This window comes from Sarcophilus harrisii, chromosome 5, assembly GCF_902635505.1.
Source record: "Sarcophilus harrisii chromosome 5, mSarHar1.11, whole genome shotgun sequence".
NCBI classification, from domain to species: Eukaryota; Metazoa; Chordata; class Mammalia; order Dasyuromorphia; family Dasyuridae; genus Sarcophilus; species Sarcophilus harrisii.
The window spans coordinates 280,426,391-280,447,299 of NC_045430.1; the positions used below are offsets into that span (position 1 = coordinate 280,426,391).

At 45.9% G+C, this 20,909-nt stretch overlaps 1 protein-coding gene across 1 annotated transcript in view; it reads left to right on the forward strand.

The window, feature by feature from the left end:
* The first annotated feature begins 466 nt into the window (after positions 1-466).
* CRPPA (CDP-L-ribitol pyrophosphorylase A) overlaps positions 467-20,909 on the forward strand; it is a 229,007-nt gene continuing 208,564 nt past the window's right edge. Inside the window, exons 1-3 of the mRNA XM_031940697.1 lie at positions 467-835; positions 7,530-7,806; positions 15,499-15,648. Of these exons, the coding sequence (XP_031796557.1) occupies positions 633-835; positions 7,530-7,806; positions 15,499-15,648 (630 nt within the window). The 5' untranslated portion in view covers positions 467-632. The remainder of the gene's footprint in view (positions 836-7,529; positions 7,807-15,498; positions 15,649-20,909) is intronic.

Sequence of the window (20,909 nt, forward strand, 5' to 3'; positions counted from 1 at the left end):
CCGCGGGGCTGTTGGGAGTTCCCGTAGCCCCGCTCGGCACAACGGGTCACAGCTTCTGCCTAGGGCTCTATTTGCCCGCGTTAAACCGTGTATTGGCATTCCAGGTCCCAGGCCCTCAGTTTCCCGGATTGTGAAAGGGGCGAGTCGGAGGGAAAGGCCCCAGAAAGTGAGCTACAAACCAGATAGGCAGTAACTTCCGGGGAGAGCCCCTGCGGGGCTGGGGGAGGGGGCGCTTTCCTTTTCCCAGACTCTGTGTGTGTGTGTACGTACAAACAGGGAAAGCGAGGAGAAAGCTTGGGGCGGGGGTAGCCCATTCCCTGACAGGGCTATAAGGTGGTTAAGGAAAGAAACTGACGCTTTTCCGGTATTCCGAGGCCTGAGCCACGGGCCTTCAGACGTCCGGAGGTGGGGGGAGGCTCCTTCGCCGACCTTAGCCCGGGGCGGGGTGGGGTGGGGGAGCTGCAGCCCCCAGCCCTCCCCGCCCACGCCTGATTGACAGGCGGCGGCTGCAGGCGCGGGCGGGCGCGGGGAGCTGCCGGGCGTCTCTGTGGGTCACGGCGGCGGGCGCGGGCGGCCGGGGCGCGGGCGGGCGCTTCGCCGGAGCCTCTCCCCGCCCCCACGCGATCGGCACCATGGAGCGGGCCGGCGGGGCGCGGGGGCTTGCGGAGGCCGGCCTGGGAGGCGGCGGAGAGTCGGGAGTCCCCGCGGCCGGGGCCGTGGCGGCCGTGCTGCCGGCGGGGGGCTGCGGGGAGCGGCTGGGCGGGCCCACGCCCAAGCAGTTCTGCCCCGTGCTCGGGAGGCCGCTCATCAGCTACACGCTGCAAGCTCTGCAGAGGTAGGGAGCGCGCGGCGGGCCGGGGCGCGGGCGGGGGCCGCCCGGGGGCGGGAGCGCGGGGCCGCCTGCGTGCGCGCGTGCGCGAGGGCGGGGCCCGCCTGAGCCGGGGTCCGCCCCTCCCCTCCTGACCTCCTTCCCTCCCCCACCTGTCACTCCCCGAGCCCTCCCTGGCCCCGCCAGCTGCTGCGGGGCGCGAGGGGTGCCGGGCCTTCCCTGCGGCTGCGGGCCAGGGGGAGAGGGGAAGCGGGCGGTGGCTGCGAGTGACCGCCCCCGGGGAGGGGACACCTGCTCTGGGTCCGGAGGAGCGCCTGGAGGCGGCCCGCAGCTCTCCGACCTCCGCGTGTCCTTCCCCTTGGGGTCCCGGATTCCTGCCACATTGTGTCCTTCCCCTTGTGGTCCCGAACTCCTGCCACATTGTGTCCTTCCCCTTGTGGTCCCGAACTCCTGTCACATTGTGTCCTTCCCCTTGTGGTCCCAAAGTCCTGTCACATTGTGTCCTTCCCCTTGTGACCAAGGGACCCTGAACTCCTGTCACGTTGTGTCCTTCCCCTTGTGGTCCCGAACTCCTGTCACATTGTGTCCTTCCCCTTGTGGTCCAACTCCTCCCAGGTCCTTCCTTGGGTTTCCCAACCCTGCCAATTGTGTCCTTCCTGGTCCAACCTGTCAAAGTTCCTTCCCCTTGTTCCAACTCCTGTCAATTGTGTCCTTCCCCTTGGGGCCCAACTCCTGTCAATTGTTCCTTCCCCTTTGTCCCGAACTCCTGTCACATTGTGTCCTTCCCCTTGTGGTCCCGCTCCGTCACATTGTGTCCTTCCCCTTGTGGTCCCGAACTCCTGTCACATTGTGTCCTTCCCCTTGGGGTCCCGGATTCCTGCCACATTGTGTCCTTCCCCTTGTGGTCCCGAACTCCTGTCACATTGTGTCCTTCCCCTTGTGACCAAGGGACCCTGAACTCCTGTCACATTGTGTCCTTCCCCTTGGGGTCCCGAACTCCTGTCACATTGTGTCCTTCCCCTTGGGGTCCCGAACTCCTGTCACATTGTGTCCTTCCCCTTGTGGTCCCGAACTCCTGTCACATTGTGTCCTTCCCCTTGTGGTCCCGAACTCCTGTCACATTGTGTCCTTCCCCTTGTGACCAAGGGACCCTGAACTCCTACATTGTTCCCCCCGGGTCCCAACTCCTGCCAATTGTGTCCTTCCCCTTTGGCCTGAACTCCTGTCCGTGTTCCCCCCTTGTGGTCCAACTCTTAATTTTCCTTCCCTTGTGACCAAGGGACCCTGAACCTTCCGTTGTGCCTTCCCCTTGGGGTCCCGAACTCCTGTCACATTGTATCCTTCCACTTGTGACCAAGGGACCCCTGCTCTGTCACATTGTGTCCTTCCCCTTGTGGTCCCGAACTCCTGCCACATTGTGTCCTTCCCCTTGTGGTCCCGAACTCCTGTCACATTGTGTCCTTCCCCTTGTGGTCCCAAAGTCCTGTCACATTGTGTCCTTCCCCTTGTGACCAAGGGACCCTGAACTCCTGTCACGTTGTGTCCTTCCCCTTGTGGTCCCGAACTCCTGTCACATTGTGTCCTTCCCCTTGTGGTTACGAACTTCTGTCACATTGTGTCCTTCCCCTTGGGATCCCGAACTCCTGTCACATTGCATCCTTCCACTTGTGACCAAGGGACCCCGAACTCCCATTGCAGCGTGTCCTCCCCCTTAGGACCATGAGCGATGAGCGAAGGCGCCTTCTGCAGGAGAGCTCCTGTAACTTTGGATTTCTGGGATCCTGGTGTCCCCAAGGGCCAGACTGGGCTGCTCTGGGAGGCAACCACTTAAACACTGACACCATCTTCCCCATCAGAGCCTGCCTTCGGGAAAGACAGCATTTGTGGAGAAGCAGGACAAAGGCCCAGCCCTTGCGTTTCCCCTCCATTTTCTCTTAATTTACAACAGCAGCAAGACATACAACAACCACCCCAAGTCGGCCACAACTCCGTCTGCCCTGCCCTAGAAGCAGAGCTGCCGCCCACTGGCCCCGCACCCTGTGCAGATCTGGGCAGTGGTGAGGGGCTTCTCTGTGCCTCACTCTCCATGATCTTTTGATTTTCTTGCTTCGAGAATATCGCAAACACAAATGGATGCACTCGGGGCTGGGCAGCTGCTCTGCATTAGGAGGATCCCTTGGCTGGAAGCTTGCTCAGGAAAGAATTTAGATTTCAAATGATTTTTCTGATTTAAGAACAAGTGCCTCCAGTTCTGCACCAAATCCTGAAACAAGACTTGTCAATGATCTTGAAAGTCTGGTATCATACCAGAGACCTGCTCATCTGTAAAATGGGCATAGTGACATTATCTATCTTGTTGTGAAGCTCAAATAAGATCATTTTTATAAATCCCTTAGCACTGTGGCCAGCATATGGTCTGCCCTGTAGAAATTTTAGCTATTGTTAGGATGATTTGGCCCTGTATAAATTCTAGTTATTGTTAGGATTATTACAAATTTAAAACAATTCTGAATCTAGGGAAGATGGTATTGAAATAATCATCATTACCATTATTCAGAGATACATTTAAATAGCGATTCAAGATGCACGATTTCCTTTGGTTCTCACAACACTCTTGACAAGGAAGTGCTCTTATTATCCCCATGAGAAAACTGGCCATATTGGTAAGGATTTAAGGCAGCCTTTGAACTCGGTCCTCCTGAGTCCAGGTCCAGTCCTGCTCTATCCACTGCGCCACCCAATTGCTGCCACATTAGCCTTAGGCAGCACATATTAAAGCTTGATGAAGGAGCAGCATGGACTTGGAAGTACCTCCCCAGCCCCAACCTGCACCAGGAGCCTGGGTCCTAAGAGGTGGGTTGGTTACTAGAGTGACCCTGGAAGACTTTGCTCACTTCCTGCTGCTTGTGTGACTCCTTCCCCTTGGACCATCAGTTGCTCTCAGTCAGTTGTACTTAATCAGCTTTCAGAAGGGGATATTTAACAAGGTGATATTGGTTGGTACATGCATTTCTTTGAATGGGGGTTCCAAGCACCTCCAAGTGCATGCAGAGTTGAGGGCACAGTGGGTTTAAGCTAGGAGAGCCTGTGCCAAGGAGTCACTCACAGCTCTTGGATGTTCATTGCTCTCCTTCCTCTGGCATTCAGTGTTCCATTAGCCCTGATGGGCTGTCCGTTGGGTCTCAGTGGCCCCGATGCTGGCTTTCTTTATGTCTGAAGGGATCCTTTCACTGGCCAGGGTTGCTGCTGAAGCTTGGCCAGGAAGTGCAAATCTTCTGGCCTTTCAAAGCTGACAAGATTCACTGGATCCAGAAGCAGAGAAGCTCCCAAAGTAATCCCCTCCGTGGAATTGCACCACCTTTACGCCGGGCTCTTACTCATTTTAGGCAAGTTGCATAGGTTGTAACTGACTCTAATCAACTCAAATATCCTTTCTGTATGAAAGCCATTTTATCCAGTGGCCTTCTCTCCTTCCAAATTGATGAACAACTTTTCCCAAATAGATTTAAAGGCTGCTGCCTTACTAATTCACTAGAAGTGCTCTCACTTGGTAAAGGGAGAGTATCTTGTTAATTATTTTGAATGGAGTGTGTGTGTGTATGTATGTGAGAGAGAGAGAGAGAGAGAGAGAGAGAGAGAGAGAGAGAGAGAGAGAGAGAGAGAGAGAGAGAGAGAGAGAGAGAGAGAGAGAGAGAGAGAGAGAGAGAGAGAATGATTGATTCAATTACCCTCTCTCCCAACCCTTTAAGTATGTTCAGGGAGGACTAGAACTGTTTCTGTAAGGACTGCCCAGCCCTTCTCAGTGTCCATCTGATCCCCTAACTTTCACCATGGCTCCAAGAAGCTGTAGCTTGCACAGTGGCCACACCCCAGTAAACCATTTCAGCAGGCAGGTTAATCCAGGCGAAGGGTCTCCAACATGTTGGTGAGCTATCCCAAGCATGTGAAGACTCTTCCTGGTGCAATAGGCAGATGAGAACAGCTTGTTGCCACGGCATGAAGGCAGCTGAAATGGGTGTTGTGGAGTACTTAGAAACCAAGGGCATCTCCAAGGGCTCCAAACCAAGGAGCCCTTACCAGTTTGTCTTGGTTCTGTCCCGCCACTGGATGGTGACAACTCTGGAAGAGAGACTGAGATACTTTCCCAGACAGCAATGGAGTGGAACAAGGCCGTGTGCTTGCTCCTATGCTTTTTAGCATGATGTTTTCCACCATGTTGTCAAACGCTTTCAATGACGTCAAAAATGGCATCAAGGCAAGAAGCTAAAGGGCTTGAAGTCAGTGTTTCCTGGTTCAGAGATCAACTTGCTATCCAAGCTACTTCTCAATAGCTGAAAGTGGTTCATAAAACTGAGAGGGGTCCTGGAGATGAAGACAGGAGGACTCCTAGGAGATAGTGCTGTTCGTGAGTCCAGGGAGGAGGGTGGAAGGAGTAATGAAGGCTGTTAGGTCTGGACTTGCATCTGGATTGACTCCCCTGGATGGGTCCATGGCTCTTACCTGGGGACAGGGCCAGCCTTAGAGAGGCTTTTTTGACCTTTTCCTTTTCTGTAAGGGACAGGTCCTTCTGTGCTTGCTTCTCAGTGTTTGCCATTCCCCATTCCCTACCCCAGAGGGACAATGTCATGTATTATTATTTTTTTAAGATGGGAGGGCAAAATTTTATAAGGAGGATTTAAGAAACACAATGTTCAGATTTGGAGTTTAGTCTTTGCTGCTAAACGGAATTTCTTCCTTTGTAAATAAGGTCAATATGACTCCCATTTGTGTGGCTTTTATTGGAGAATGGTGGCAGTGAGTGAGTAATAGATTATGTAAAAAAAATATCATATCCTGGAAAGCTGAGCTGAGACACCAGGGCAGCATCTTTCTCTCTTTCAAAGTTTCATTTATCCCTTTTTTTTTTTCCCACTGTCATTTTAGACCTGTCCACTTTCCCACTGAACTGTCTTGTGACACAAAAACATAATGAAGTAAAACTAGTGTCCCATCTGACGGGGATGCAGTATCCCCCAGTCATGGGCTGCAGCTTCTCTTCTAAGAAGAGGAAAAGGGGCCTCTTGCTTTGTGCTGAGCCAAGCCTGGTCTTCCCACCTAGCCGGGTTCCTTTGCCTCGGGATGTATCCTGCAGGCATCTTCTTTCTCCTCTGTTCTCTGCCTTCCTTTTTCTGCCTTCAGTTTGTGTCTCCGGACGCCTCGTATTTGTCACATCTTAGGGCACGATCATATTTCTTAACAGTCGGATCATTCATAAGAGTCGGGACTCTTTCATAATGGGATTGGTGGGTCAAAGGGTGGGAACGGTTTACTTATGGTTTGCACATATTGAAGTAATGAGTTAGTATTAGTGCATAGGAGTTGAGCCTGAGTTACTGGCTATATGATCCTGGGAAAGTCACTGAGCTCTCTGCTCATCGGTAAAATGCAGCAAATAATAGCACAAATTTAGAAATTGTGCTATTATTTATTCATTGCATTCTATCTATCCATCCATCATCTATCTATCTCTCTATCTCTATCTATCATCTATCTATCTATCTATCTATCAACCTTAAATTCTAGCCACTGCTATTCCTATTGCAGCCTATTCTGGGCTCATCCCCTCACTGTTGAGCCTTGGACTGCCAGTCCCCCACAGGGCTCAGCTGTTAGCTGGTTTGTTTATTAACGTGATCCTTGGGGTTTGCTTCTTCTTTGTTCAGTGAGGTAGAAAGGTGGCTCCCTGAGGGCAGGGATCCTGCCCTTTTATCTTTGTATTTCCAGTACTTGGCACATACAACCCTTGGCTCTAGTGAATTAGAAGCTTTTATTAATATGATTATAGCTACTGTGGACTTTGTCCTGGTTCTTGGGTTTGAAGCAGCCACGTTCTCCTCCTGTTTGTTCCTCCATTCCCTACGCAGAGGACACTTTCTTTCTATCTAGCTCTTTGCCAGCATGAACAATAATCCTCAGAATATTTTGGCATCAGTTGGACTTTTCTGTCTTTGACCTCCCTGTGCTGTGTTCCCAGCAGCGAGGTCTCTGAGTCAAAGGAGGCGGACAGTTGAGTTGCTCAGATGATTCGGGGCCACTCCTCTGGTTCCATGTTCCTGAGTGACCTGCTTGCTGCAGTTCAGCTGGGGAGTCCTGAGCCTGTGTGTGGCCTGTGGATCTGGTTACCTTGTCGGTCTGGGTTTTGGAGAATTCATGCAGTGACAAACCTGGGCTCCCCGTGGCCTCCTCTGGCATCCAGCTTCTTCCTTTGATTGCTCTTAATCCATAAAATGGACTCATTTCCCCTTTGTGACTTTTCCCTCTCTGTGGTGCAGGCCCCATTAAAAATAGCCAGTATCTCCATGAAGCTTTAAGGTTTTGTAAAATACTTTAAGCTTTTTTGTTTAAGATGCAAGCAGAAGAGGGAGATGAGGGGTTCAAAGAGAGGAATTAGGGGGCCGGAGAGGGAAATGAGGGGTCTGAAGAGGGGTCCAAGGGGTCCAAAGAGGGGGATGAGGTGTTCAAAGAGAGAGATGGGGGGGTAAAGAGGGGACCGAGGGGGCTGAAGGGGGAAATCAGGGAACACAAAGGATTGGAGACACCATCATGTAGACAAACAGCTTCTGAGGAAAGAAACATCAGTGAGTTTGGACATACATGGCCAGTCTTTTCTCTCCGAGATCCTCGTATGGCTCTAATCAGTCTTTGGTCTTCTTTCCTTTAGGGTGAGCTGGATAAAAGACATTGTGGTGGCTGTGACCAGTGAGAACATGGACATGATGGCGGCCATTGTCCAGCGCTACCGCCATCAGCGAGTCACTCTGGTGGAAGCCGGCACCACGCGCCATCGGTCCATTTTCAATGGGCTCAAGGCCTTGGCAGGAGACCACCCCCACTCCCGGCTGCCCACCCCCACGGTTGTGATCATCCACGATGCTGTGAGGCCCTTTGTGGAGGAAGACGTGCTTGCAAGCGTGGTCGCTGCTGCGAGGGACCATGGGGTACGTGTCCATGCCTCGGGTTGGGGCAACAACTTTAGGCGGCTGGCGTTTCCCCAAAGGGTTAGAAGAAATGTCTGATGCTAAAAGCCCAGGGAAAGACTGTGGGGCTCAAATGTCTAAGGGGACAGACAGTAGGGGAGGACCCTAAGGAAGCACTGTTTTCCCTCCTCCAATAAAGTGTGGGCAGACGAGGATATCCCAGAGTGAGAGCGGGGAGGGCCCTGGAGCAGTGGTGGCCAGGCTACCTCTAGGAGAAGAATCCCGCGTTCCTAGCACTGGGCTGATGGCTTACACTAAATCTCTGTTCCTGCCCAGTCAGGAGAACGGCCTCCCTTCCTCTGTGGACTTTGCATTCATTCAGCAAACGTGTATTTCTTATTTAACCGTTCAGAGCAGCTCGGGCTGGCCCGAGAAGGCCGGGAGTTGCATGTGGCCCCCAGCAGGCCACGCCATGTTGGTTTCCTCTTGTGGCATCCCAGGCAGGGAACCATTGGGCAACCCTGGGTTTTTCAGCAGGGAAGATTCCAGAAAAGGGAGAGAGGGTGAGCCATGTCTAGAGCAGAAAGTCCAGGCAAGAAAGGCTTGGTTCTCTTATCTTGGAGGTTTTTTGTTTTTTGATTACACCAATATGTAATTCTGAGGAGATGGCGAATAAGAGATTATTGTTTGTTCTGTTGTATGTTACCTTGCCTGAGTTCAAAGAGAATAGAAAGAGACAGTGATGTGGTGCAGTGGTTAGAGCTCTGAGCAAGGGGTCTGGAAGAACTCACTTCAGATTTGGCCTTTGTGACCCTGGACAAGTCAATTAAAAAAAAAACAACAAAACCTCTGTGTGCCTCAGTTTCCTCAGGTGTAAAATGGTATCCTTTTGTGATCCCATAGCTCCCCAGCTTTGCACGAGAGAAACCGTTCAAGAGTGGCCCTCAGAGGTTGATGGTTTTAAAAGAGGGGACTTGCTTTTCTTTCTTCTTTCTTTCTTTTTTTTTCTTTTTTTTTTTTTTTTTTTTTGCATTATGTTCTCATTTTAATGGCCTGCTAGAGCCTAAGGCCTTTTTCTCAGAGTTGTGTTTTTAAATTCACCATTAAATTCAATTAAATTCAACAACACAGGATTGCAAAGGAAACTATTAGTAAAAAAGGCCTCTTTCTTCCATGTACCCCAATCCAGGCTGTGGATCCCCTGGGATTTCTCCAAATCTCCAGAGTAAGAGCACCTACCTTGGAATCTCATTAATATTCCACCTGACCCAATCCTCTCATTTTTACAGATGAGGAAACTCTGGTTCAAGAAGGCATGTGACTTGTAAACGGCAGAGCCCGGATTTGAACCTAGTTGCTCTGATGACAAACCCAAAGTTCCCTTGTGCCGGGCTGCCTGCCATTCACAGGGCACCCTCTGGGCCAAGCTAGGGCTCACAGCTGCTGCTTTATTGCTATGAGGCTGACCAGGGACGTGAGTGATGCTACAGTTGGGAGACTTGAATCCTGGTTTTGATGCTCTCTGTGTAATTGGGGAAAGTCCTGAGCCTCTCTTGGCTCTGGTCCTCTCCCTAGGTTTAGGATGAGGGCCTTTGAAGGTCCCTCCCCACCCCCAATATATGCCCCTGACATGGAAACTTCAGCAGGTTAGGGAGGGACGAAAACCCATTGTTCTTGCTTGCCCAGTCTTTCTGAAGTTCCCTCCAGAGCCGGCCAAGTCCCTTGTCTCGGACAGCTCCCTTTGCTTTTGTTAATTAAAATGGCAGCATAGGATTGTCACAGTGTATGGTTGTCTCCAGGAAAACTCATAAATTATGCATGAAGGAGCTCTCTGAAATTGTTCCTGGTTCCATTAAGAAGGTCCCTTCAGGGTTCGGTAGACACATCAAGCTTCTGAACTCTGGGGTCGTCTTGAGATATTTCCTTTGATCTTTTGGATTGTGACCCCAGGTCCCCAGTGACCATCTCCTGCCAGTAGGTTTAGAATGTTCTCCCTCTAACAGCTCTGAACAATAAGGACAGGAAAAGATGAAAATAATTAGTGGAAAGTTTTTGTGGTGTTTGGACTCTTTTCTTCTGGCCAATTTCCCATGTGTGCCACTGAATACTAAGTGACAGTAAGGGAGGGGAATGGTGAGAGGCGCAGAACCAGCCGGTGATGGTACGGTGCTCACCGTTTCTCGTGTCCTTTTTCAGTTGGTCCCTAGTCCAGGGCTCCTGACGCCTGTGTCACTTCACTCTTGGTGCCTTTTGCTATTCGTCTAAGTTCTACCCAAAGGTTTCTTTTCAAGTCAGGCATTCATTACAACGTTTGTCAATTAGTCATCAAGCATTTATAAAATATAACGTTCCCTCCACTTACAAGGAAAGGACTTGAGTTTGGATCAAAGTTGGGAGGGACTGTGGAGGGAACATTCACACCTTCTCTAATAAGTGGCCATCCAGTGTTGGTGCTTTGTGTGCAATCACTACTTGTGTGACCTATAATCAGCATCAGTGTTCTCTCTAAACATGGTCATTCTCCTTTCTGGGTCTCAGTTTCTCATTTGCAAAGTGAAGGGGTTGGGCTAGATGGTCTCTCCCAGTCCTCATGTCTTACACTGTTTCCTAGGTTCCTGAGTAAACTGCTTAGCTTATTTTGGCTTTTCTTATGGATGGGTTGAGTTGTCCATTGAAAGAGGATTCAAGATTTATTTTCTGTGTTGTCTGAGAGGGTCTAACAAGGAGCAGTGGGTGAAAATCCCTGAATACTTGATAGCGAGAAAACTACCCAATGATCAGCACCATCCCAAGGGACAGTGCTTGCTAGGGAGGTTCTTCAGATAGTAATTGTAAAGCACTTAGCACTGGCACATAGTAGGTGCTGTATAGTGTTTGGTGACATCATTATTATTCCTTCTCCCGGAGGGGCCTTTGATTGAAGGCTGGATGGCCACTAGTTTGTTGTATTGAAGGGGAGATCGTTGTTCAGTTGGCTTTGAGGTTCCTGCCCACTTGGAAGAGCTGTGATGGTAGCAGTTTCACCCAAAGGTCCCTTCCACTGTTAAGTTTCTCTGGCCAAATAGTGAGAAGGTGATATATTATAATTGGAAGTGAAAGGTCTGCAGTATCCTCAGGCAAACCCATTACTTGGAATCAGGGGAGGAGAAATTCTATTTCCTTGGGTCTTCAGAACTTGGGATAAGGCAGTAGACTTGACTGGAGGCAAGAAATCAAGATTCCAGCCGTGGCTCCCCCAGGATTTTCAGTCTGACCATGGGACAGGATACAGGGCTGGCCAGTTAAGAGACCTTAGGACTTGAGCTTCAGGGCTGATGCTGTAGCTCTCATTACTATGGGAAAGCCCTGGCCAAGCCCTGGAATCAATAGTCAGCCAAAGGCTAGTGACCACCTACAGGATAAGAGAGAGATTGTGTCCATTGATTGTGATAGGAAAGATCAAAACTGACTTTGGGGAAGGGAAAACCTGGGTCCGAATCTTGCCTCTGACTCTTAAGATTCGGGGCAATTCTTTAACTTCCCCGGACAATTCTGCAGTACTGCAAGTGACCACATTGCATTTCCAGGGAGCATTTCCACAGCCAAGACTTCCCTGTGGTAAGGCAATTCTATGACCAGCCCCTGTCCATTCTTTTCCCTCTCTCTGTAATATGGGAGAGAATCCTCATCATGCTCTTTTCATTTACTGGGGCAGGTGTTTTTTCCTCCTGATAAAATATAAGCTCCTCGAGGGCAGGGTCTGATTTATTTTGCCATAGATATCTGTTGTCTGTTCCAGGGCCAGCCAAGTATAGCATCCTTTTAAAAAGAATGAACAGAATTTTATTTTTCCAAATAGAGGTAAAGGTAGTTTCAGCATTCACCTTTGCAAAAAAAAAAATTTTTTTTTTCTCCCTTTCTTCCCTTCCTAAAATAACAAACAATCTGCTGTAGGTTAAAGGTGTAATTCTTCTAAACATATTTCCATATTTGTCATTCTGTGCAAGAAAAATCAGATTAAAAGGGAAAAAACACAAGAGAAAAAAAAACAAGCAAACAAACAGCAACAACAAAAAGGTGAAAATACTATAGCATCCTTAATGAATGTTTGTTCCATAGAACGACATTGTTAGCTTAATATGTGGTGATGGTCTTTTAGGGCAGGCAACTCAGTTATGTCTATAACGCTCCAAAGCTCAAGTCACTCTGAAGCAAGTTAAAAGGAAGTGGAATTACAGTACATTTTCTTTTCTGTTCTCTAGGAGGAAAGCATAGTTAATGAAAGGTAATACATCCACTTCCAGAGAGAGAATTGATTAACTCTGAATGTAGACTGAAGCAGACTTTTAAAATTTTTAAAATTTTTCTTCTTGGCTTTTTGTTTTGTTTTGTTTTGTTTTTGTTTTTTTTTTGTAACATGGCTAACATGGAAATGGGTTTTGCATGAATTCTCATGTATAATTAGTATTATTTTGCTTGTCTTCTCAAGGGAGAAAGGGAGAGCAGGAGGGAGAGAGAGAATTTGGAATTCAAAATTCTAAAAAAAATGATATTTGAATTTTTTTACAGGTAATTTAAAAAAATTAACTTTATATATATATTATCTCTGTATCTATCTATTAATCTATCTACAACTTTAACCTTTCACCATTTTCTGATCTCTACTCACCCATTGATTGCTCACTTTGGGCAATAAAACCCTTGTTGCTCTGTGAAGGTGTTTTAATGAATGAAATTTCCATCACTTTATGTTACTCAAAGAAAAAGATGAAAGTTTCCCACTGAAAATGTGTGATATTTTAATCTAGTAATTATCAGTGATTGCTTTACCTTTGAAGATGCAAATTTATAAACTTTTATTAAGTAGTCTTTTAATAAAGACAATCTAGCATATTGCGATGGTGATTATGAGGTAGGAGGCCTTATTCTGCTGGCTATCATAATTTACAGGAGCTTGGATGTTTGGGAGAGAGACCCACATGTTGCTACCTCCAAGAAACATCACGGCCTTAATAAGAGTGTTAAAATTTTGGACATGGATGATTGAAGGTAGAGACCCTTTATTTTATGGTTTGTACTGCTTTCTCTTGCTTAGATTTGCAAATATCTTTGTGAATCAGGAAGAGAAGACAATAGTCATTGGCTGGCTGAGCTTCTGAGCCTGGAGTCCGAGCTCCTTTTTGTAATTTCCCAAGGAGACATTAATAATAACTTGCCAATAAAACAGTGTATGGTTAAAAAAAGAACTTCCAAGAGTTGAAATAGATGGAAAATGAGACACAATTTGGGACATCGCTGATTTAGGAAATTTCATTAGCTTGACTATGCACGTTTGTTGCAAAGCACCTTGGCAAAATGGTTATTTACTTGTTCATTTTGTGCAGTTGGGAATCTAGGAGAATAGAGATTGTAGGATGGAAGATTTTGAGCTGGAAGTGACCTTGGAAGCAGTCTAGACCGATAATTCCCTTGGCAGTCTTCATGGATGTCTATTGAGTCATATATAAATGGACTACCCCAATGGGGGGCTCCCAAACCCAGAGAGTTCCTGTGAGAGAAAGGCCTCTCAGTCGCATAGCCATGGGTTTATTTTTTCTTTCTTTGGACATTCATTGAAATAGGCTGTTTTCTCTTCTCTCTGCCAGAGGAGGATGCTTTTAAATATGATCCTTGTTTTGTTACTCTTATCCCTTAAAAAATAGTATTTATTTCATGGCTCCAGCCAAGTTTAGATGGCAGTAATGCAGTTGTTTTGCCTTCTTTGTGCATATGCATTTGTATAGGGGGCATGAAATCAGATTTTTCATCTGTGTCTTCCTCTCCTATGGCGGTCATTCGTGCTGCAATCTAAGATCAGTTTGTGGCAGGACTGTGTCAAGGGCTCACTTAGGGCATTGGAATAGGGCTTTACAATGCTCAGGGAGCAGCTAGTTGGTGCAGTGGTTAGAGCACTGGACTTGGAATCAGAAGACTCCTCTTCCTCCTCCTCCTTCTCCTCCTTCTTCTTTCTTCTTCCTTCTTCTTTCTGCCCCAAAGACTTGTCTTCTTGAGTTCAAATCTGGACTCAGACACTAACTAGCTGTGTGATCCTGTGAAAGTCATGTCACCCTGTCTGCCTCAGTTTCCTCATCTGTGAAATGAGCTGGAGAAGGATATGGTAAACCACTTCAATTTCTTTGTCATGAAGAGTCATACACAATAAAAGTAGGAAGAAGAGGAGGAAGGAGTGAGGGAGAAGGGGGAAGACAAAAGAGGAAGAGGAGAAGGAAGAGAGGAGGGGGGAGAGAGAGGAGGAGGAGCAGCAATAACAAGTTTGTGTTGCTGTTTTTATTACTGCATCAAGGTTTAAAAAGACAATTTGCTCTTAGAACACACAAGTAACTGACAGTGTATTTGAATTTCTCATGGGTAGGATTGATATTTCATGGTGTGGACGTAGGCTTAGTTTCATCGGTTTAAGCCCTTACCCATAATCGGCCTGTAACTACTTAGGAAAACAAATGATTATTTCCGTTTCTACAATTAAGAACAGTGCAATTTATGAATTTGCCAATTGTTGTTTCTTCTTAAATATTGCCCCATATTTGACTGCTAGCTGGAATAGCTGCATCTTGGATGGGGCCCTCTTGGACTCCTCAGAATACATGTTTAATTGATGAAAAACTCAAACCTTATTTGGATGCAGCTTGTCCAGTAACGTCCAGAGCCCCGAGGAGCCCCTGTTCATTATTTGTGTGAATGTTCCCCACTGGCTGTGGGAAGCATCACATATAGGTCAGAGGAAGTTGGAGGGAGAACTGGATGGTACCGTGGAGAAAGCCCTGGTTCTCGATCCGGAGGCTTCGGTCCAGCTTCTGATGGTCAGCCTCTGACTGAGTTCTTTCCTCTTGCTGGATTTAGCCATTCCTTCTGACAAAGGAGAGGCTCAGACTAGGGGATCATGGGAGGCACCGAGGGGTAGTCGAGATGACAACTCTGGAAGTGGAGGACCTCGGTTCACATTTTTTCTATAACAGACATGTTTGAGAGTGAGCCCTTGTGCCTGCCCAGTAACTTCTCTGTAAAATGGGGGCAGGTTAGAGCATCTCACCAGTGTGATCTGGTCCAGCTCTGTTCCTTCCTTCGAACACAGATTGTGGGTCTGTATGTGCTTCCAAAAAATGGAAGATTTGATGCTTATGTTAATGGGGCTCAGTTATCAAGGGAGCACTGCAGGAGAGGGAGAAGAGCCAAGGGGATGCCTGAAAAAACTTGCCTTTTCATAGAAATGAGAAGAAGGCGTGGAGACAGACGATATTTCATGTCACTGTTGATTCTCATCTAGGAGACTCAAAAACTGTGTCTTAAATTCACTTAATCACGTCATGTGTCAGTGAAATCTTGCAAATGGTCGCTAGCTCACTCTTGCTTTTGTAAATAGCTCTGTCCACGTTGTGTCAAGGCTTTTTCCCAGCATCCTTTTTTCTTTCTCATCAACCAGCACCCTGACCTCTTCAGGGGGTGGACCTCTTAGTGGTCACTGATTGCAAATGCTAAACCTGGAATGGAAAAAGCTTTCCTCCTTTTTCCCTTGGATGGTCTCCTGGGGGGCTGATGCATGGACTTCCCTCACCCCGTGTTTCTCTGAGAAAGCCTGCTAGAAGGGCATTGGATTCAGGGTGACATCAGGGGTACAGATGGTTTCTTTCTCAAGGTACAAAGTGTGACTCGGTGCTCTCTCCTTGTATTCCATAGGCAGCAGGAGCTATCCGGCCTCTGGTATCCACGGTCATTACTCCTTCTGCAGACGGTTGTTTAGAGCAGTCATTAGACCGGGCCAAACATCGAGCCAGTGAAATGCCGCAGGCTTTCCTGTTTGACGTCATCTACAGAGCATATTGTCAGGTGAGAGTCGAAAGCCATCAAGGCTTAGCTTTTTGTCTTATTGAAGAAAATTTTGTTATAAGCAAGATGTAGATCTTTTGAACAAAAATTGGAAAATCATGTTGAAAATACTTGATTTTACCCTAAATCTTTAAAGACAATTCTTCTCTCTCCAGTTATGAGTGATCTCTTAGTTGCCAAATTCAGTGGTCTTTTCTCAGCCCCCATTCCCCTTGACCTCCCTGCAGCCATTGACACTATTGATTACTCTCTCCTTTTTTTTTTTTTTTTAAACGAGAACTTGCTTGACCTTTACTCATCCTACAATTCACACATCAAATAACAGAAATGAAAAGGTCATTCACAGCAAGTAGCAATAGTACTGGCATTATATAAACACTTGGAAAGCTCACTCTCCCAATGCTTAGCCTGGTTTTTTTCCTTTCTTTTTTTAAATTAAAGCTTTTTATTTTTCAAAACATACGCATGGACAAGTTTTCAACATTAGCCTTTGCAAAACCTTGTGTTCCAATCCCCCTTCCCCTGTGCCTTCCCCTAGATGGCAAGTAGTCCAATATTATGTTAAACATGGTAGAAATATATGTTAAATCCAATATATGCACACATATCTATATAATTATCCTGCTGCACAAGAAAAATCAAATCAAATTAGTTTAAAAAAAGATGCAAAATAAAATGCAAGCGAACAGAAAGAATGAGAATTTTATGCTATGGTCCACACTCAGTCCCCGCAGCTCTCTCTCTGGGTATAGATGGCTCTCTTCATCACTGAACAAGTAGAACTGGTTTGAATCACCTCATTGTTGAAGAGAACCATGTCCATCAGAATTGATCATCGTATAGTCTTCTTGTTGCCCTGTACAATGATCTCCTGGTTCTGTTCATTTCACTTAACATCAGTTCTTGTAAGTCTCTCCAAGCCTCTCTGTATTCATCCTGCTGGTCATTTCTTACAGAACAATAATATTCCATAACATTCATATACCATAATTTATTCAGCCATTCTCCAGTTCATGGACATCCACCCAGTTTCCACTTACTTGCCACTACAAAAAGGGCTGCCGCAAACATTTTTGCACATGTGGGTCTCTTTCCCTCTTTTAAGATCTCTTTGAAATATAAGCCCAGTAGAAACACTCCTGGACCAAAGGCTATGCACAGTTTGATAACTTTTTGACCATAGTTCCCAAATTGTTCTCCAGAATGGCTGGATCCATTCACAATTCCACCAACAATGTATTAGTGTCTCAGTTTTCCCACGTCCCCTCCAATATTCATCATTATCTTTTCCTGTCATCTTAGTCAATCTGACAGGTGTGTCATAATACCTCAGATTGGTCTTAATTTGCATTTCTCTGGTCAATAGTAAGTTAGAGCACCTTTTCACATGAACAGGGAGATTTTAATTTCTTCATCTGAAAATTGCTTGTTCATATCTTTTGACCATTTATCAATTGGAGAATGGCTTGAGTTCTTATAAATTTGAGTCAATTAGCTGTATATTGTAGAAATGAGGCCTTTATCGCAACCTTTGAATGTAAAAATGTTTTCCCAGTTTATTGCTTCCCTTCGAATCTTGTCTGCATTAGTTTTGTTTGTACAAAAACTTTTTAACTTAATATAATCAAAATTATCTATTTTGTGATCAATAATGATATCTAGTTCTTCTTTGGTCACAAATGACTTTCACAGATCTGAGAGATAAACTATCCTATGTTGTTCTGATTTGTTTATGATATCATTCTTTATGTCTAAATCATGAATCCATTTTGACTTTATCTTAGTATATGGTGTTAGGTATGGGTTAGTGCCTAGCTTCTGCCATACGAGTTTCCAATTTTCCCAGCAGTTTTTGTCAAATAGTGAATTCTTATCTTAAAAGCTGGGGCCTTTGGGTTTGTCCAACACTAGACTGCTATAGTTATCGACTATTTTGTTCTGTGAACCTAACCTATTCTGCTGATCAATTGCTCTGCTTCTAAGCCAGTACACCAAATGGTTTTGATGACTGCTGCTTTATAATATCTGCTTACAGCTAGGCTATCTTCATTTTTTTTCATTAATTCCCTTGAAATTCTTGACCTTTTGTTTTTCCAGATGAATTTTATTGTCATTTTTTCTAGGTCAATAAAATAGTTTCTTAGGAGCCTGACTGGTACAGCACTAAATAAATAGATTAGTTTAGGGAGTATTGTTGTCTTTATTATATTTGCTCAACCTATGCAAGAGCACTTGATATTTTTCCAATTGTTTAGATCAGACTTTATTTGTGTGGAAAGTGTTTTGTAGTTTTGCTCATATAGTTCCTGACTTTCCCTTGGCAGATAGATTCCCAAATATTTTATACTATCGACACTCATTTTAAATGGAATTTCTCTTTGTAGCTCTTGCTGTTGGATTTTGTTAGTGATGTACAAAAATGCTGATGATTCATGTGGATTTATTTTATATCCTACAACTTTGCTCAAGTTGTGGATTATTTCTCATAGTTTTTTAGTTGATTCTTTAGGGTTCTCTAAGTATACCATCATATCATCAGCAAAGAGTGATAATTTGGTTTCCTCATTACCTACACTCATTCCTTTAATCTCTTTTCCTTCTTTTATTGCCAAAGCTAGCCTTTCTAATACAATATTGAATAGTAATGGTGAGAGTGGGCAACCTTGTTTCATCCCTGATCTTCATTCTCCTTCTTGATACTTACTTTACTCTAGGTTTTCAGGACCCCCTACCCACCTTTCCTGGTTTTTCCCCTACCTCTTTGACAGCTCCTTCTTCATCTTCTTTGCTGGATCTTCCTCCAGATCACCCCCTCAGTTTCCTGCCTGTAGTTCTTTTTTTCTTCTCCCGCTCTTTTGTTTCACTTGGTGATCTCATTAGCTTCCATGGTTTTAATGGCCATCTCTATGCTGATTATTCTTTTTTTTAATTTTAATTTTTTTTGTTAATTGATTTGTTTTTTCTGATTATACATGTATATTAACTTTTTAAATACACATTTCTTAATAAATCATGTTGAGAGGGAAAAATTGGAACAAAAAAGAAAAACCATGAGAGAGAGAGAAAAAAAAAGCAGAAAAAAGAAGTGAGCATATCTATGCTGATTATTCTGAGATAACCCATATCTAGTCCTGACCCACTGAGCTCCAATTTCACATTTCCAACTAGATGTCCAATAGACATTTCAACCTCAGGAGGTCCAAGATGGAATCCGTTATCTTTCCCTTAAGTCCTCACCTTCTCCTATTACTATAGATGCTGACATCTCCTCCTGGTCCTTGTCATCCTGATGCTTTGCTCTCTTATGCTTTTCTCCCAATTCCTTCTACCCCCAACCTCCAGTTTCCCATATTGTCAGGGATACTGGAAAAACAGGAGGTAGCATGTTGAGCTGGCAATGAGAGTTACCTGGGAAAAATCAGCTTCAAGCAGTCAGATCCCTTGTGGAAGTGAAGAATTCTGGGCTCAGACCCCAGCAGAAGGGTAATTTCATGAAGACTTTAGGAAGGGAGAAAAGGACTTCCAGTGAAAAGGCATTGTTCCTTTTCCTCCTATTTTCTCCATGTGTGTGCTTCAGGGCCTTTATATTCTAAATTTGTGCCTCTTTTCCTGATAGATTCTGTATATTTGTGGGAGATTGGGTCCCCCAATTTTTTGAGTAAGGAACAATGCTTTTGTAAAGTCTATGTTTGCTTTATATTTCTTAATATAAATATATGTGTGTATATATATATATATATATATATATATGTCTTGTTAAAATCTAATTGATTGATGTTTAGTGGGAAATATACTACTGAGGGTTCATGAGCAACAAAACCAGCCCCTTAGGGGGTAGTCCTAGAATCCTGAGAGAGCTACTGCTCTTTGTCAGGCCCTTTATTAAATACCAAGAAGTTAATGGGAAACTAGCTTCTGGTCCCAAGGGACTTACATTCTAACGAGGGAAAATCACACACAAAAAGGAACCAAAAAGATGGGGTGGGGAGGGCACCTGTGAGAGGGTTTAATGTCTCGAACTCCTGAGATGGCAGTGGAACATGGGTGGCCTGGTCCCATCACAAACCCGGAGGCTTCCAGAAGGAGCTCACCAAGGGGAGATGGGCTGGCGTGGCAGGGGAGCGTTTTAGGGCGAGAAGCTCTAGATATAGAGGTGAAAAGGGGAGCAAAGTCGGGGAAACTCAGAAGTGAGGTACTGAGCTGTCCGTCACTGGGGGTCTTCACAAATGGACTGAACAGCCGCTTGTCAGGGAGTACAATAGAAGAATTCAACCTCCTAAGACATCTTGGTGATACAGCAGGGCCCTGCTTCTAGTTAGCTAAAATTAGGTAATTAGATGCGCCTCTTGGTACATCCCTAATGTTTCCCACAGCACCGTGATGCTTCATAGCTGCTTGGCAAGTATTGACTGACCAACTGATTTTACCACCCTCAGTCTGGAAGTTTACCGGCAGATTGGAGCATAAATGAAATACTTTTAGGAAATCAGGATTGAGCCTGGAATACGTCTCCAGGTTCCAGCCATGCAGGAATGAGGTGGTCAGAATTTGTAGGTCCATATTTACTGAGGTTAGGGAAAGAATGGGGCCTTTTGGGTGTTTTTAGTCTATAAAGCCCCAGCATTATTGGGGAGATTGGATAATCGGTGCACCCCTTCTCCTCCCCCCCATCCTGCCTCCCAGGTTCTGACTCAGGGAGACATTTGTCATCCTGGTTCCTGGGAGTGCTAGTGTTTGGGTGCTTCCTGTGGCTCACTGATGAGCAATCACAGTAGTTTGTGAAGATCTTCCTCTAAGAAAACGCTGCTTGAAGATGGCCACCAGATGCTTTCTGTGGCTGGCGTACCACCCTTGGTGTTTGAATTCTGCGCCCCAGCTTCAGGACTGTCTGAACGTGGGCAATCAGCCCGGGGACTTGCTTGTTGATGAGCGATCCATGAACCGCATCCAGCCACCTTGGAAGGGTTCAGGAGGCTCAAGTGAGGTGATCAGTGAATCACCAGATTTCTTAGCTGCAGCTCTGGGTAAAACGTGTTCCAAACGTGAAGTGCACAAAGAGGAAATACATGATTTAAGTTTTCCCTGAGTTCCTCTCCTAATGGGAGACAGCAGGCAGAGGACATGGCGTCTTCAGGACAGTGGAATGGGCCCCTGGTCCCGATCTTCAGTGACATTTCCACCAAGAAAACCGTCTCCCTTCTGGGTATCCAGTAGGGCTGCTGCTGAGGAGGTGGGGGCTGAGGCACCAATGGGGGCTGCCA